The sequence below is a fragment of the Coturnix japonica genome, chromosome 3 (assembly GCF_054131305.1).
Source record: "Coturnix japonica strain WE chromosome 3, WE-NBRP24, whole genome shotgun sequence".
NCBI lineage: Eukaryota > Metazoa > Chordata > Aves > Galliformes > Phasianidae > Coturnix > Coturnix japonica.
In genome coordinates, this window is record NC_140665.1 from 63,336,218 (window position 1) to 63,350,389 (window position 14,172).

General features: G+C 38.9%; 1 protein-coding gene across 7 annotated transcripts in view; it reads left to right on the forward strand.

Moving 5' to 3' along the window:
- SLC22A16 (solute carrier family 22 member 16) overlaps window positions 1–14,172 on the forward strand; it is a 31,624-nt gene that overhangs the window by 12,434 nt on the left and 5,018 nt on the right. For 2 of the 7 annotated variants that reach the window (XM_085541834.1, XM_015858761.3), the window contains exons 2-7: window positions 3,992–4,468; window positions 5,987–6,104; window positions 7,979–8,528; window positions 9,974–10,101; window positions 10,462–10,571; window positions 11,032–11,131. In XM_085541834.1, the coding sequence (XP_085397960.1) occupies window positions 4,032–4,468; window positions 5,987–6,104; window positions 7,979–8,528; window positions 9,974–10,101; window positions 10,462–10,571; window positions 11,032–11,131 (1,443 nt within the window). In that variant the 5' untranslated portion in view covers window positions 3,992–4,031. Of the gene's footprint in view, window positions 1–3,991; window positions 4,469–5,986; window positions 6,105–6,229; window positions 6,348–6,388; window positions 7,040–7,978; window positions 8,529–9,973; window positions 10,102–10,461; window positions 10,572–11,031; window positions 11,132–14,172 lie in introns of those variants that run through there. The other 5 variants (XM_085541836.1, XM_085541837.1, XM_085541838.1 and 2 more) reach the window with 5 other exon arrangements.

The following is a 14,172-nucleotide window of genomic DNA, read 5'->3' on the forward strand; positions in this document are numbered from 1 at the left end:
TTGCAACAATATACTATACCTAATCCAATGCATGTATATGAAGGTAACTGGCATATAAAATATCCTTTCCCAGTGACTACCTTTTTTGAGTTCAGCAGAGGAAAACAGATGCAGACCTTGGTGAGAGAAACCTTGCCTTCTTTTGGTGAATGCTGGTTGCATTTATTGCTGCTGCAGTGCAATTTTCTTAACATTTCGGTGCGTGGACAGCAGTATTTCTTGTGTCAGGGAAATTTAACTTTCAAAATGGAGTTTGGTGAGGCTGCTGAAAGGATTACATTGCATGGTTGCCTGCAGTTGTGAGATTTAAGCTTAGTAATAGAGGAGTTTCTTATCTGTCTAGTGTTCTTAACTCAAGAATTAGGGAAAGAGTTAATCATTTACAGCAGATAGCAAAGACCGCATAGACTTTAACCAGGGTCAGCAAAGTGCAGGGGTTCTGCTGTCACCTCCTGCCCCAGCACAGTCTGCTGCAAGGAGTGCCCTAGGGCCCCCAGGTTGCAGGCTGTCCTCCCACAAAGAGGAGATGCTGCCTGAGTGTGGGCCAGGATATGGACCCAGTATTTTAAGGCTGAAAAGAGCACTGATGTGTCCTGGGACACCCAGTTGTCCAGAGGGAGGGAGCCTGGCTAGCAGTGTAGCAGAGAGCATCTCTGTGTGCCCCCTTGCTCAGCACTGTCTGCTGTTCTAGCAAACCTGTCTCTACCATGTGGCTGGGCTTTCGCTGTCTTTTGTCAATCTGCAGCTGCCCTGGCAAGAGAAATTCAGCGTGTCTATAGTACTTTTCCATCCCACGTATCATCCTCCTTACATACTTTTCATGCTTTCTATACATTGTCACTGATGGCCTAATTAACTCCTTTTTGGTAACTATGCAAGTTGTCCAATTTCCTGTATATTCAGGCTCGCTAGAAACACAGCTATCGGTATCCACAGGAGAAACCCAGCAGTTCACAGGGCTGAGCGTTTCAATCTGGTATTGGCAAAGATGCCATCAAAACACTTCTGTAGTCAGCAGTGAATTTTGCCTTCACAGCAAAGGTGAGCTTTAGGTTTGGGGTTGTATATATTTTCATAGTGAGCCCTATCCAGCCCATTGTGGAATTTTACTGGAGAGAACAGTGGGGAGCTTTTACAGACAGAAAAGCAGCCACTCAGTGCGGAGGCAGGGCAGTGGGTTGCCTTCAGCCACTGGTGCTGCCAGACACGTCTGTAGCTTCACATCCAGCTGTATTCTCTCCTATTCCTGCTTCCTCTGCCTGCTCCTTGGCTTTTTTATTCAGCTGTGAGAGGTTAAAGACTGCAGTGCACTCCATCCTTTGGGATTCAGCAACAGCATGACTATTCTATTGTAAAAACACACGTTTTCACACACTGGTTAGAAATAGCATAAATTATGTCTGTTACCACCTCTCTGGAATTCTATTTCTATTTCAGTGTTTGCTCAGCATAGGTGCTACAAATGAGGTGAGAAAAATAATTACATTGTAGAGCAGATTTCTTTGTTGGAGCTGAATAAGATTTTTTGTAACACTGAAAACTGAAGAGCGTTTTTACAAGTGCCAGTTACATCTAGTTAGAAGTTAAGCCCTTGGAAGATGGGAGAAATGCAGCATGACACAAGTATTTCTGTAAAATAAATCCTTTATTGCTGTTTGCAAAGGTGGACACTGTTCAATAGGACACAAAGGAAAAATGAGGAAGGGGTAAGGGATTGTAACTTACGTAGTTTTACAAAGCAGTTAGAAGGGATATCTGATAATTCTCTACGAAGAAATGATAAAAGACAAGGTTGATTTATTCAAGGTTGCGCGAGGATGTTTTATAAGCAGCTAGTAGTCTCACACACAAAAAGGCGACATGAAGATTAGATTTAATGAGAAATTTTCCAACAAAATGCTTTGACCGTGGAACAGTCTGTCAAGATGGTTATTGAAGCACAGTCATAAGAGGTGTATAAGAAGATATGCAGCGAAACTCTCAAGGGAGAAGTTAGTGCAGAGATTAGCTAGAACTGGTCAATATTACGGCTCTGGTTATAGTCTTAGGATTTAGGTTTTACAAAAATAATACAGTGCATTCATTCCTGCCACCTCCTCAGTCTATACCCTTACAGGTTGTTATCTTCCTTCAATCCTCTCCAATAAGAAAGAGCATAAATGTATTTTTCTTGCTTATTTTTACTGGGCTCTAGAAGAGAGGTGATGAACTTGATGTTTTTTGTGCCATAAGAGCTAAGTAGGAAGCTCAAGACGAACGTATGGGAGTCTGAATTTATTTTGTTTTACCCATGTCTGAGAAATAACCACTGGATTGTCTGGCACTACAATTTCTTGATGCATAATGACAGATACTGCAAATACTGGGCATCCTGGTTCCAGGTATGCCACTCTTTATTAGCTTGTAGAAGTTGTAGTCACACTGTTTCTAGGGTTTTAATTTGCTGATCTGCTAGAGGGCATCTGCTTTTGAAAAACTTGCTCTGGGTGTCCCTGGTAGAGCAGGGGTTGTGTTGAGTGGACCCAGAGGTCCCTGTCGATCTTGTGATTGTGTGAGATGGGGATGGTGAGAGGAGTTAGACTGCACAGCAGAACTTTTCCATTGAAAAGATTAATTGGACACTGTACCCAGGAAAATGTATTTAAATACTTTGGCTCTGAATTGTTTAGTAATTCATTAGAAATAGTGATGATAGATGATTAAAAGTCCTAGGCTATGTTGTGTTGTAAACTTTATCAGAAGAATTCAAGGCTAGATTGCATTCATGTTAGGAGGGGGTGATCTGGAATTCGTGTTTGTTACAGGCACACGACATTTCAAGGCAGTTGTTTTTTATGCATTACTTCAGCAGAGATGGCCTCTGATCATGTTTTAAAACACTCTTTATTGTTTCCTGATATCCAGGCCCAGCGTACACTGCATTAAGGATGTATCTAGAAACTGAGCCAATGCTTCTTCAAGTTTGTGCAACTGGCTGATTTCCACTAAATAAAAAATGAAAGGAGAAACCAAATCTATAGTGTGTTTTGTTTTGTTTTTTCCCTGAGCAAATGTTTTACTTATTCTGTGCATAATTTTAATAGTTAATTGAGGAAGAGATTCCTTATGTTTAGACTGTGAGAATTGCCCAGAATTTGCAGTGAGTGATACTAGAGTTTACTGCAAGTCTTTTGACATTCAGAATATGTGTGCATTTTATACACAAAGACTTGCTTGCATCTCAAGCATATTTTAGAAGCTGTTAAAATGCCAAACTTCAGGCTATGCATAAAACATTCTTTTACCATGTTTGTTTTATGATACTATCTCTAATACATAACTGCATACTCTGCTTAAGCCAAAACCCTCCCAGATTTACAGCTGTGTTTTGTTACAAAGCATTTCACCCTTCAGATTCTATCTTCCTCTACACATGTCTACATGTATTATCTCTTTGTCTTTCTGAGGCAACAGAGTGAGGTGGAAGATAGATGGAGTAGAGGCACTTGGATACGATGCGGTGAAATGAAGGGCATAATGTGTTTGTTTTGTTTTATTTGGTGTGCATATCTCTATCCCTGAGAAGCCAAGGTTGCAACATCCTGGTTTCTCTGACTATTCTTGTAACCCCAGGTCTTCTTTTGAGAGATTTTGATGGGGTGGTGTTGGAGGTGGGGGTTTACTTCCAATTTCACACTTAAGCTCAAAAGTGATTCTTTTTAAATGTTCTTCTCTGTGCAGCCATACACATAGTTAAGAGCAGTATTGATCTTTTTAACAAAAGAGAGATCTGATATTTCCTGAGGAGATTGTTTCTGCTGTGCATCTTTTGTTATCATTGGTTTCTTGCAAGGCTTATCTTATTTTGAAGCCATGCTACATAACAAACCACTAGACAATAAATAGTGCTTTACCACAATCACTGGGCTGATCCTAGCAAAATAATTGTGCTGATGGTTTTGTATTTATAAAAGGCTCTTCTTCAGTAAACCTTTTCTATTTCCCTTTGCAGATTTCAAGCATGTGTGTATTTTGCATCTGTCTTTCAAGCTATGTCATGTGGCATCCATTACTTAGCATCTGTGTTCATGGCTGTTACTCCTAACTTTGTATGTGGGATCCCTGGAAATGTGAGTAGCATTCTCTTCTACAACTCCTCTAAAGCAAATCTAGAGGACATCTGGACAATGTGGACATCAACAGAAAATTACATTGTAGCCCAGCTGGAAAATGGAGACGTCTGGGAACTTAATCAATGCAGCAAGTCCAAACGAGAAGTCAGTTTTGATCTAGCGTATGAATATAAAGGCAACAAGTCCATATTTTCATGTTCTGATGGATTTCTCTATGATGATACAAAATGGAAGAGCACTGTTGTTACGCAGTGGGATCTGGTCTGTGAACGAGAATGGTTGGCAAAATTAATCCAGCCTACATTCATGCTTGGAGTCTTGATTGGAGCGGTGATTTTTGGTGACATTGCTGACAGGTAAAGTGCCATCCTCTGGGTGTTGTACATTAAGATTGCAGTAACTCCATGCTTATGTATCTGTTTTGTTGTTTTCATTCACTGTGTACAAATTCAGGGTCATCACTGGGCTTTGCTGGGGATCCATCTATTTACCAGCACTATCAGAGTTCTGTCTGAGCCAAAGGAGCATCAGCCAGCTCAGGGCCCCCACCAGAGCCTTCCAGTGATCACCGTGCCAAAACTGTTCTTCAGTTTGCCCTTATGGCTCTGCCTCCCCTTCTGTTTTCTGAGTTCATGCACCGAGAGCCAGCTTCACAGGCAGGCTTAGAAGTGGCAGTGAGATCCAGGATGCCTAGCTGAGCCTGTCTGTCCATATGACATTCAGTTTCCTAAGCTACACCGTACTTTCCCAGGCAGTTTATTGCTTGTATTTTGATTTGAAGAGTCCTTTAGTGTTATGCATCCCTTTCTCTAGATGAGCTTGTTCGTTAGCAGCTCTGTTAGGTGGAGGATGAAGATAAGCACATTGAAGGTGAAGGAAGACAAGCACGTTGTTCTTTGGTTTTCCTTCATTATGGTTTGACAACATGGGAATGCAAAAGAAAAGATGATCTGCCTTTAATTTGTCTTCTGGAACACATGGAATCAATCCTTCTTCCCAATTCAACGCTTTGTAAAACCTTATTTAATACAAAACCAGAATATAATGCCAACGTTTGTTCTGTGTCCTTTAAATAATTGATTAGTTTACTAATTTTAATACCCAGACGTGATTTATGAAGTTAGGTTCATCTTGTTCTCATTTCAATTAATTTAAAGCATGAACAGTCATTTGAGATAATACACACATCCTGAGTTGCAGATTTACAACCATGAATTTTACAACTGAAAGTTATTATTTTCTGACACAATCTGGCTGGTGAGAAATAAGTTTGTGGGTTCCTCCTATTCCCAATTAACAGATTTCCCAACAGAAGAGCCAGCTGGGACTCACTGGGTTCTCTTCTGGCCGGGGTCAAAAACCAGATGTGTGTAATGACTCCTTCCTTGCACATCTTCCAGGTCAGGGCTGGTGAAAGATGGGAGGGTGCTGGAAAGAGCTGTGAGGTGGTGTTGTTTGTAAATGAATCTCTGAGAAAAGCAAATCTTACGTACCAACTTCATAAATAAGACAGAGTAAATCTGCAGTTTAGTTATGGGGAAGTTAATCTTGACGCTGTTATGCAGGCAATATAATGTCACTTGTAAAGTTTACTTCTAGGAAGAATTCTGGGAAAATTGCAGAAAAGAGCCTCCTTCCGTAGGAGTTTCCATTTTCTTTAAGTTTAGTTGGAATTATGGGAAAAAATACATAGAATTTTTCTTTCTCACATGGCAAGGAAAATAGAGGAAAGTAGTGCAGAGTTTCTTTGGTGGGTGAAAACCTTGGGTACAGTATTTTCAGCCTCATTTCCAGACAGACTCTCTGAAGTAGCAGTTTTATTTTGACAGAATGTTTATGGTTGCTCATCATTTTATTGCTGCTGTGCTTTACAGACTGGGAAGACAGCGCGTTATGTGGTTCACAAGTGCCGGTCAGTTTGTATTTGGCGTCACAGTGGCATTCACATTTGACTACTACAGCTTTGTGATTGTCCGTTTTCTCCTTGCTATGGTAAGAAAGGGGCTCGCTGGCTCTTTTATGTGTCTTTTCCTTCCCCATCTCAGGAAATCCCCTTTCTTTCTTATTTCCTCTTCTACTTCATTATTCTAAAGCCCCGTCTGTTGCACTTATTTCAGCAGAGCAGGGGGAGTCTGAATGTTCTTGGACCACAGCACTTTTCCTCTTTGAATTAATAGAAAGCATCTGTATGAAGCAGTGTTTGGTACCTCCTCCATCCCAACCTCTGCTGGACTGGTAATTAAATACCAAGTGTGAGCAGTGAACTCTGGTTTTTACATTGCAACTGGCATTGCATTTCTCCTTGTCATCACAAATGGAGTATATATTTCTCAAAATAACAAATCTATAATAAGTATAATTTTTATCTCTGCCATTTGCATTGATGGAGGAGAGATGCACTTTTTCTCTTCTATGCATCTCTTAGGTCTTTTAAACTACATCGGAAGTACTAAATAAATAGACAGACATGTTTAGCACTTAGGTGTTTATACTATACTTAAAAGTGTTCCAGTATATGTGTCTAAGTATATCTATACATACGTAGATGTCTATATATCTAGTATTCATATGAGATATATATGGTAAACTAATATTACATCCAAAAGTATGTGTATAGTCTTTCACTATATAATGCATCAAGACATTAGAAAGCTGTTATGAGAAAAATGATGTAAGTTACTTAAAGGAGGTTGGAAATATGAGATTAATCACAAAATTTAATGCATTCCTGTGGGCAGTCAAGAGAGAACATTGTAGCTGGACCTGCCTTTGCCTGATTAGAGCTCAGAAGGATTGCCCAGCAAGAAAACTCCATGGGGATTTCAGCACTGAACAGTGAGATCGCCGGGATTCCCTTCACTGGCTCCCAGCCTGTTGATGCTGGGGGCTATGGTAGTTTCCAAAAGCAAAGAGCTCTGACTGAACAGGTGCCGAAGGCTTTAACTGCCTATTGGGAACTGATTTGAGATAAAGATATGTGAAACTGTAATCCTTCACCACAGAGATCAGCTTTCCTGTCAGCATCAGTGGATTCATAGACAGGGTTTATTAACTGGAAGATATGTAACCAGAAAATTGATTTTTTTATTTTTTTTTTTAAATTTTTATTTGATTACTCAAAAAAATATACTGGAATATTTTCTAGCCTAGAACTTCTGGCTGCATTCTGAAATGTTTTGAGTTAATAAGGGTTTCGAGTGTTACTAGTGAAATTGAAATATATGTAAAATATATATACAGATATATACTCAAAGCGAAAATCCTTAAGTGAAGAGTATGCCAGTAATTCCATCCTGTTAGTATGGCTAGATCTGTATAAGAACCTGTAACACCTGTAACTCTGTAGATGTGTTTCTCTTCCAACATTGTAAAAATCTAATTTGATTACTCTTTATAGCAGTACAAAAGTTAATTCTCAGAGAATCTGTTGTTCTGTGACATGCAGATTAATAACAACCTACTTAAAAGCCAAGGCTGAGATTTTCAAAAGTGGCTGTTATTTTGTGGGGACCAATTCCATGTCCAATTCGTGATGTCATTCAGGACTTGGTTTTTGGACGTACAGTGACAATGGCTAGTTAGGCTCTTATTTGGGTGTCTCTTGCTGGCTCTGCACACTAAGGGGAAGCATCCAAAAGCACTTTGTGTCTTTAAACACAGTTCTCAGGTATCCTGAAAGTTTGAGTGAGCTTTTTGTCCTACTGATTTGTTTTCAGGTTTGCCTTTTTTCTATCGCTGAGTAACAGATCAGGGCAGTGCCAGTTAAATGTACCCAATTGAGGAATGCTGTTACCTGTTGCACAAGATAAAAAAGGATACAAGCCTCACGCTGTTTTTTTTTCTGTTTCTCTTTCTCCATTCCCCAGGTTTCAAGTGGCTATCTGGTTGTGGCTTTTGTTTATGTGACTGAATTTGTTGGCATTAAAGCACGAACCTGGGCTTCTATGCATGTCCATGCTTTTTTTGCTTTGGGAATTATGGTTGTAGCACTCGTGGGATTTTTGGTTCGGACCTGGTGGGTGTATCAGATATTTCTCTCCATAGCAACTCTTCCCTTTGTCTTGTGCTGCTGGATGCTCCCAGAAACACCTTTGTGGCTCCTGTCAGAGAAAAGATATGAAGATGCACAAAAAGTAATCAATATAATGGCGAGGTGGAACAAAGTAAGCACTCCATGCAAAGTGTCTGAACTGTGCTCAGTCCAACAAGATGACCCAGGCACTGACAAAACAAGCGGCAGTGGCGCATCCTCAACCAAGAAGCACAACATCTTAGATCTGTTTTGTAACTGGTACATTGCAAGAAGGACCATCACAATCTGGCTGGTCTGGTTCACTGGGAGCCTGGGGTACTACGTCTTCTCCCTGAGTTCTGTCAATCTAGGAGGCAATGAATATTTAAATCTGTTTCTCATAGGTAAATAGTTTTTGTACTTTATTCTTTTTCTGGCAGAACTAGAACATGAAATGTCTGGAGATTAGACAGCCTGGTTTTTAACTTTATTCATCCAACTATGAACCTTGTTCCAAGATTTTCTTGTTAACTGGTCATAAAGCTGATTAATACAGGAAGAAATCTCACTATTTCTCACAAGAAAAGAACTGAAAATTTGTTGTTGTACAAAATTCTTCTCTCTTTGTCTGTGACTGTAAACCATAAAAAAAGCCATATTCTAATTTTCTCCTCTTTGTCCTGCAAGCATCTGGCAGATCCACACAAAACTTAATGACAGCAGACCAGCAACAAAACATGCATCTATCTTTCTATTAAAAGCACAAACTAGGAGAACATAGAATTAGTTAAGGCTATAGTCGCATGCAGTCATAATATGCTGAGTTGGTCTGTAATATTCCTTTGGTATGGCAGTTGTTTATGAAGCGCATTCAAGGCCTGGCCTGAAGTTTGTTTGTAAAAATCAGTGGAAATATTCCATTGACTTCGGAAGACTCCATGTTGGGCACACAGCTCTGAGACAGCAGGGGAATAAATTATCTGCTTTGTTTTATGCGACTGGTGCTCTCAGTGAAGTGTGTGCCTGTCCATGTACATAAGCACACAGATGGACTGTAACTCATGAAGGTTGATTTGATTTGATACGAGTAGGTTGTCATGGTGAAGAGTGGGTGCTATTGATGGAGAGCAGCAAGTAACTCACTGTGGCCACCTCTTCCAAAAATATTCAAGCAGACTGATGCAGAGTGACTGGCTGCAACCTGCTTTTACCAATACAAACTCCAACATTTTTTTTCTAGTATTATAGGTGCATCAATGTAGTACATGTACTCAGTAGAGAAATGCAGCATATTTGTTCTTATGTTCCTCCCTGACATTATAGTGGATGTAGCAAGATTCTTCATGAGCAAGTTGGCTTAACTCATGTCCAGAATGGCTTAGGATCAGTATGATTTATCCGGGGGCAAACCATGCTTAAACAGGGTTTGTGAACAGTTCTTGCCAAATACTGGACCTATATGGCTACATTAAGTTTTTCTCTGGAAAGAGATGTTAGGAAGATAACATCTACCCAAGTGGGTTATTGTAAGCAGCTACCCTCTCTTTAAAGCAAGCCTTGCTGTTTTCTGTAATTTTCCACCCCGAAGAGGCTGTGCTCTGTGCTGTAAAACCTGTTCTGCTTGTACTCCTCCATCCCCCATTTAGGCTATGTTTTCCATCATCTGTTGCCATTTGGGTGACCAAATGAATGAGCCTAACACAACAGTTGTCTCTAGATTTCAAATATTCGTGACATGTACAATCAAGCTAACTTCCTAGATTAAATGAATCCCCATAAAGAGGAAGCTAGAGTTATAAGATGGATATGTGTAATCATGATTTAAAACAAAATAATTTCATACTGACAGGTGCTGTGGAGTTGCCTTGCTATATCATTGCTTGCATTGGGATGGACAAACTGGGAAGGAGAAACACACTCATTCCGTTCCTTATTTTAAGTGCACTGATCTGTGTTTTAATTATGTTCATACCTCAGGTTAGTCATATATTGTTGAAAGTGTTCCTACAGTAGACATTGATTTTATCGATCCTGAAGTCTGTAGATGCAGCTGATCTTCCCAAGTCATATGCTTTTAAAATGCAGCTGCCAATCAAGGACAGATTTCTGTATTTTGAGTACAGACTTCACAGTACTGTTGCTGGAGTCAGATTTAAAATGTTCCCAGGGCTTCAGAGAACCAGGACTGGTAAAAAGTTGTGTGGACACTTTACTTGCTTTAAAGAAAAAACAAGTAATAAATACTGCTTTGTGTTTAAAGAAGAGTCATGGATTTAATTTAAGTTTGGAACAGTGATGCTTTCTGTTAATTTATTTATTTGTGATCTTTTTCCATAGGATTTTAATGTGTTAATTATATTGGCAAATATGGCTGGAAAATTTTCCATAGGTGTGGCATTTGGCCTTATATACCTCTACACAGCAGAACTGTACCCAACAATTGTAAGGTAAGAATTTTTGCCGGAGGGTATTTTTCATTGTTTTGTTGTGATTTCCTTTTCTTTTTTATGCTGTTGGGCCAGAGCCAGCAGTTCTTCACATTAGCAACATTGGTCTAAAAGACAGGATAGGAAGAGTAGCCCTGCTGCTCAGAGTTGTCTAGTGTTTGGCTGCTCATTTCTTTGGCCATTGATTGGTTTCACTGAGGAACTAAAAGAATATCCAGTACTTTCCTGCATGTTACATATGCCTTTCTCAAAAGCCCCAGTCCTTCACACTGTAGTACATGCTGAACACCGATCTTATTTTTAGTTTTCATTTTAGAAGTAGTTGAATTACACTAAAACATAAATTTACATTGCTGAGGCAGTAGCTTTCTAGTGTAATTTCAACTCATCCTATGGCTGTTACAATTTCTAATTGCTTTATTTGCTAGAATTCTTATCAGAATATTTGTTTTATTTGTAGATCTCTTGCTGTTGGAAGTGGGAGCATGATGTGCCGTGTAGGCAGTGTGGTCGCTCCTTTCTGTGTGTATCTGAGAAGTGTTTGGATTTTCTTGCCACTTGTAAGTATTTACTTCAATGGTAAATGTTTCAGGTTCTGAAAAGATGTGTGTGTGCGTTTCACTTGTCTTTTCAGGAACTGCAAGTTGAACTTTCCTTTTGAAAAGAATTGAATGAACCATTCTTGTTCTAAATTTTAAGACTAGAATAATATTTATAATATTATTTTATTTTTCTATTATTTATACTATTCTTCTATTTTTTTAATGATTATTGAATCATAGAATTGCTCACATTTCTACATGATACACATGATCAAGTGTATTTCTTGATTATGTTCCTCTTAAGTATTTGCTGCTTAGAAATTAAGCATATAAGTGGACAACTGTTTATTAGCAATTTAAAAAGAGTTTCAAAACCCCTTAGAATTTCTTGTTTCTAGCACAGCAATGTTATATGTTAACTATATATGTCAGAAGGTAAAAATATAATGGGATGTGCCTTTGAGCTAGATTCTTACTCTAATTTTCTCTACGACACTGGAATTCCTTGCAAAAATGCCGTTGTGTCCTTTTGATTCTGCAACAACAACAAAAAACCCTTAAATTCTAGACACTAGAGATGGGTCTGAGAGAGTTCTTGGGAATTTTTTCATGATCTAAATTATTTACATTCAATTGTTTTGGATGAAAGCAAATGGAGGAAGCAGACCTCAAAATAAATTATTCCCCCATGCTCCTAAAAGCTGTTTTCTTTCTTAATAATGACCCCATATTAACCAATAGATCATCTCAGAAAAGACACTGAAAACAACATTTGCGCAACAGAGCGGCCACGAGGGAACATTCTCTTTCTCTGGTCAGTGTTTTGCTTTTACTAGCTGAGATAAGCTTTATCAGTGCAGAAGTGCTGCAGTCAAACCACAGATGATAGTACAACTCAGGTACTCTGGAGAACTGCAAATAGCAATGTAAACAGAGGAATTATTTAAGCTTTGAGCAACTCTCAGTGTGCAGAATTCCCTGTAGTATTTGTGGAGCTGTGTAGTATTTAACTGTGAATGTGTTTTCATTATTAGCTCCTGCTATAAAGCAACTGTCAGTTTATTAAATAGGCTTGTCTTAGTGCGGAGCATAGCTTGCCAAGACTTAGGTAAAGTAAGTGTTTTGGAATGAAAGTGAAATTAAATGGATTACATTTCTGAGTAAACTGATGTATATCACGTTGACCTATTGTATACAATACACCACACACTGTCAAGCAGTTAATACTGCTATTTGTTTGACAGTCTGCCTCACGTACAGTTATACCACCTGTGAGCAATGCAAACAGCTCATTTGAACGCCTATAAATTCTGAGTAACTTGCTAAATGTGGTTTGTATGTGACAGCTTTCAATAAGAGTAATAATAAAGGTGCTGCTCCATGTATATCCTATTTGTGTTTCTCAGTGGTTCAGATTTACGTTCCATTAGCCCTTTAACAGGACCTTGATTTTTCTGTCAAATGTATCACAGAGTACAAACACAAATAACTCCACTGAGGTCAGTGAAGTGAAATGAATGAAAATCCTGTGTTTTAAACGTTTTTCATTGTAGTTGAGTTAGGGATTTTGCAACTAAGATTACATTTTTAGACTGGTTCCAAGCAATCAGATATAAACATATTTGATCGGCAGACTAGAAGAATGATTCTCAAAAGTAAAGGTGTTATTTTGTAGGGATACTTAATGCAAATACTTTTTCTAGTACAAGTCTACTATCTCCCAGCCTTATACCAGTGTGAAATTAAATTTGTTGCTTCAAGTAGTGAGGAAAACTTAAAAACAAATCAAATGGTGGCACATCTTTTTTGAAGCTATTCATGGTAGCAGTTAGACACTGCTGGATGCAATGAAGTGCTGGGAATAGTTTGAGAGTTTGACTAAGCTGGAAGTCAGATATCAAATGAGGAGCCGTGACTTAAACATACACAGCTGCCATATTAATTTTGGTGGAGCTTAAACATACTTAAATATTTTGTACAGCAGTACACTTCAATACATAAACACTGAACTCATTGGCTGTGTCAGGAAAACATTTTCTGATGCTGAATTACATATGGACAGTGTTACACACAGGCATAATATACACATACTGTGAGTGTTTGGATCGCACAAAGGGTTTGATCCTGTCAGATCCACATCCACATGAGGAAGGATGTCAAGTTTGTTAAAGACTTGTTTTGAATGAATGCAACTTCACTGATAAGTTTGGATACTGTCCCTGGGGGAGGAGAAGAAGATGTTTGAAAAGTCACTTCATAAATATGCTGTGATTTAATTGTTTCATATTCTGTCTTTCATAGGAAGCACTGGAAAGTGCCTTGTAGAGTGAGGTAGAAGGGAAACACGGGGACTTAGCCTGGGGTGCAGCTGCTTTCACACTGAAAAAAAAGAGATACAGTGATGGAATAGAGTAGAAAGCTGAGATTAAAGGCAGGAAAGGTGGTGTTGTGCAGTTATTCAGGATAGTGGGAGCTCACAGGGCATAAGAGGTAGGTTCACAAGGAAGGGAAAAACTGGAAGTGTCTGAAAGACCATATGAAACAGAGAAGCCATACATCTTCAAAGCACAGTGTCTCTTTAACCTTGCTGTCAGACATCATTAGTGACCCTGTTCTCATGAACTCTGAATGTATGGATATCCAAAGAAACTAGTAGTCTTTAAGCTTCAGTGTCCTCAGTATCCTCTATTATATATGTATGATAGCCTAAGAAAACACAGAAGAAAGGTCAGTATGGAATAGCTGCCATTTTGCAATTCATCCTGTCTTGCCGTGACAGAAAATAACTTCTAATAGCAGAGTTTTGTGCTCAGAAGTGAGTGTGTTCTCTGCTTCAGTTGACTTTTCAGATGCTTTGTATTCTTGTCATGCAGTACCATTTCCTCTGGTCCTACTACTGCTAGGATTTATTTATTTATTTTTGTGTAATTTCTCATGGTGAGGGATTGAGTATTTCATTTTCACTGTTGCTTGTCCTATTAAACAGTATTTTGAAGAAAGAAGAGTGTGTGCAACCATATGAACTTTGCTTCTCAAGTAGCTGCTTGAGACTAGGGGAA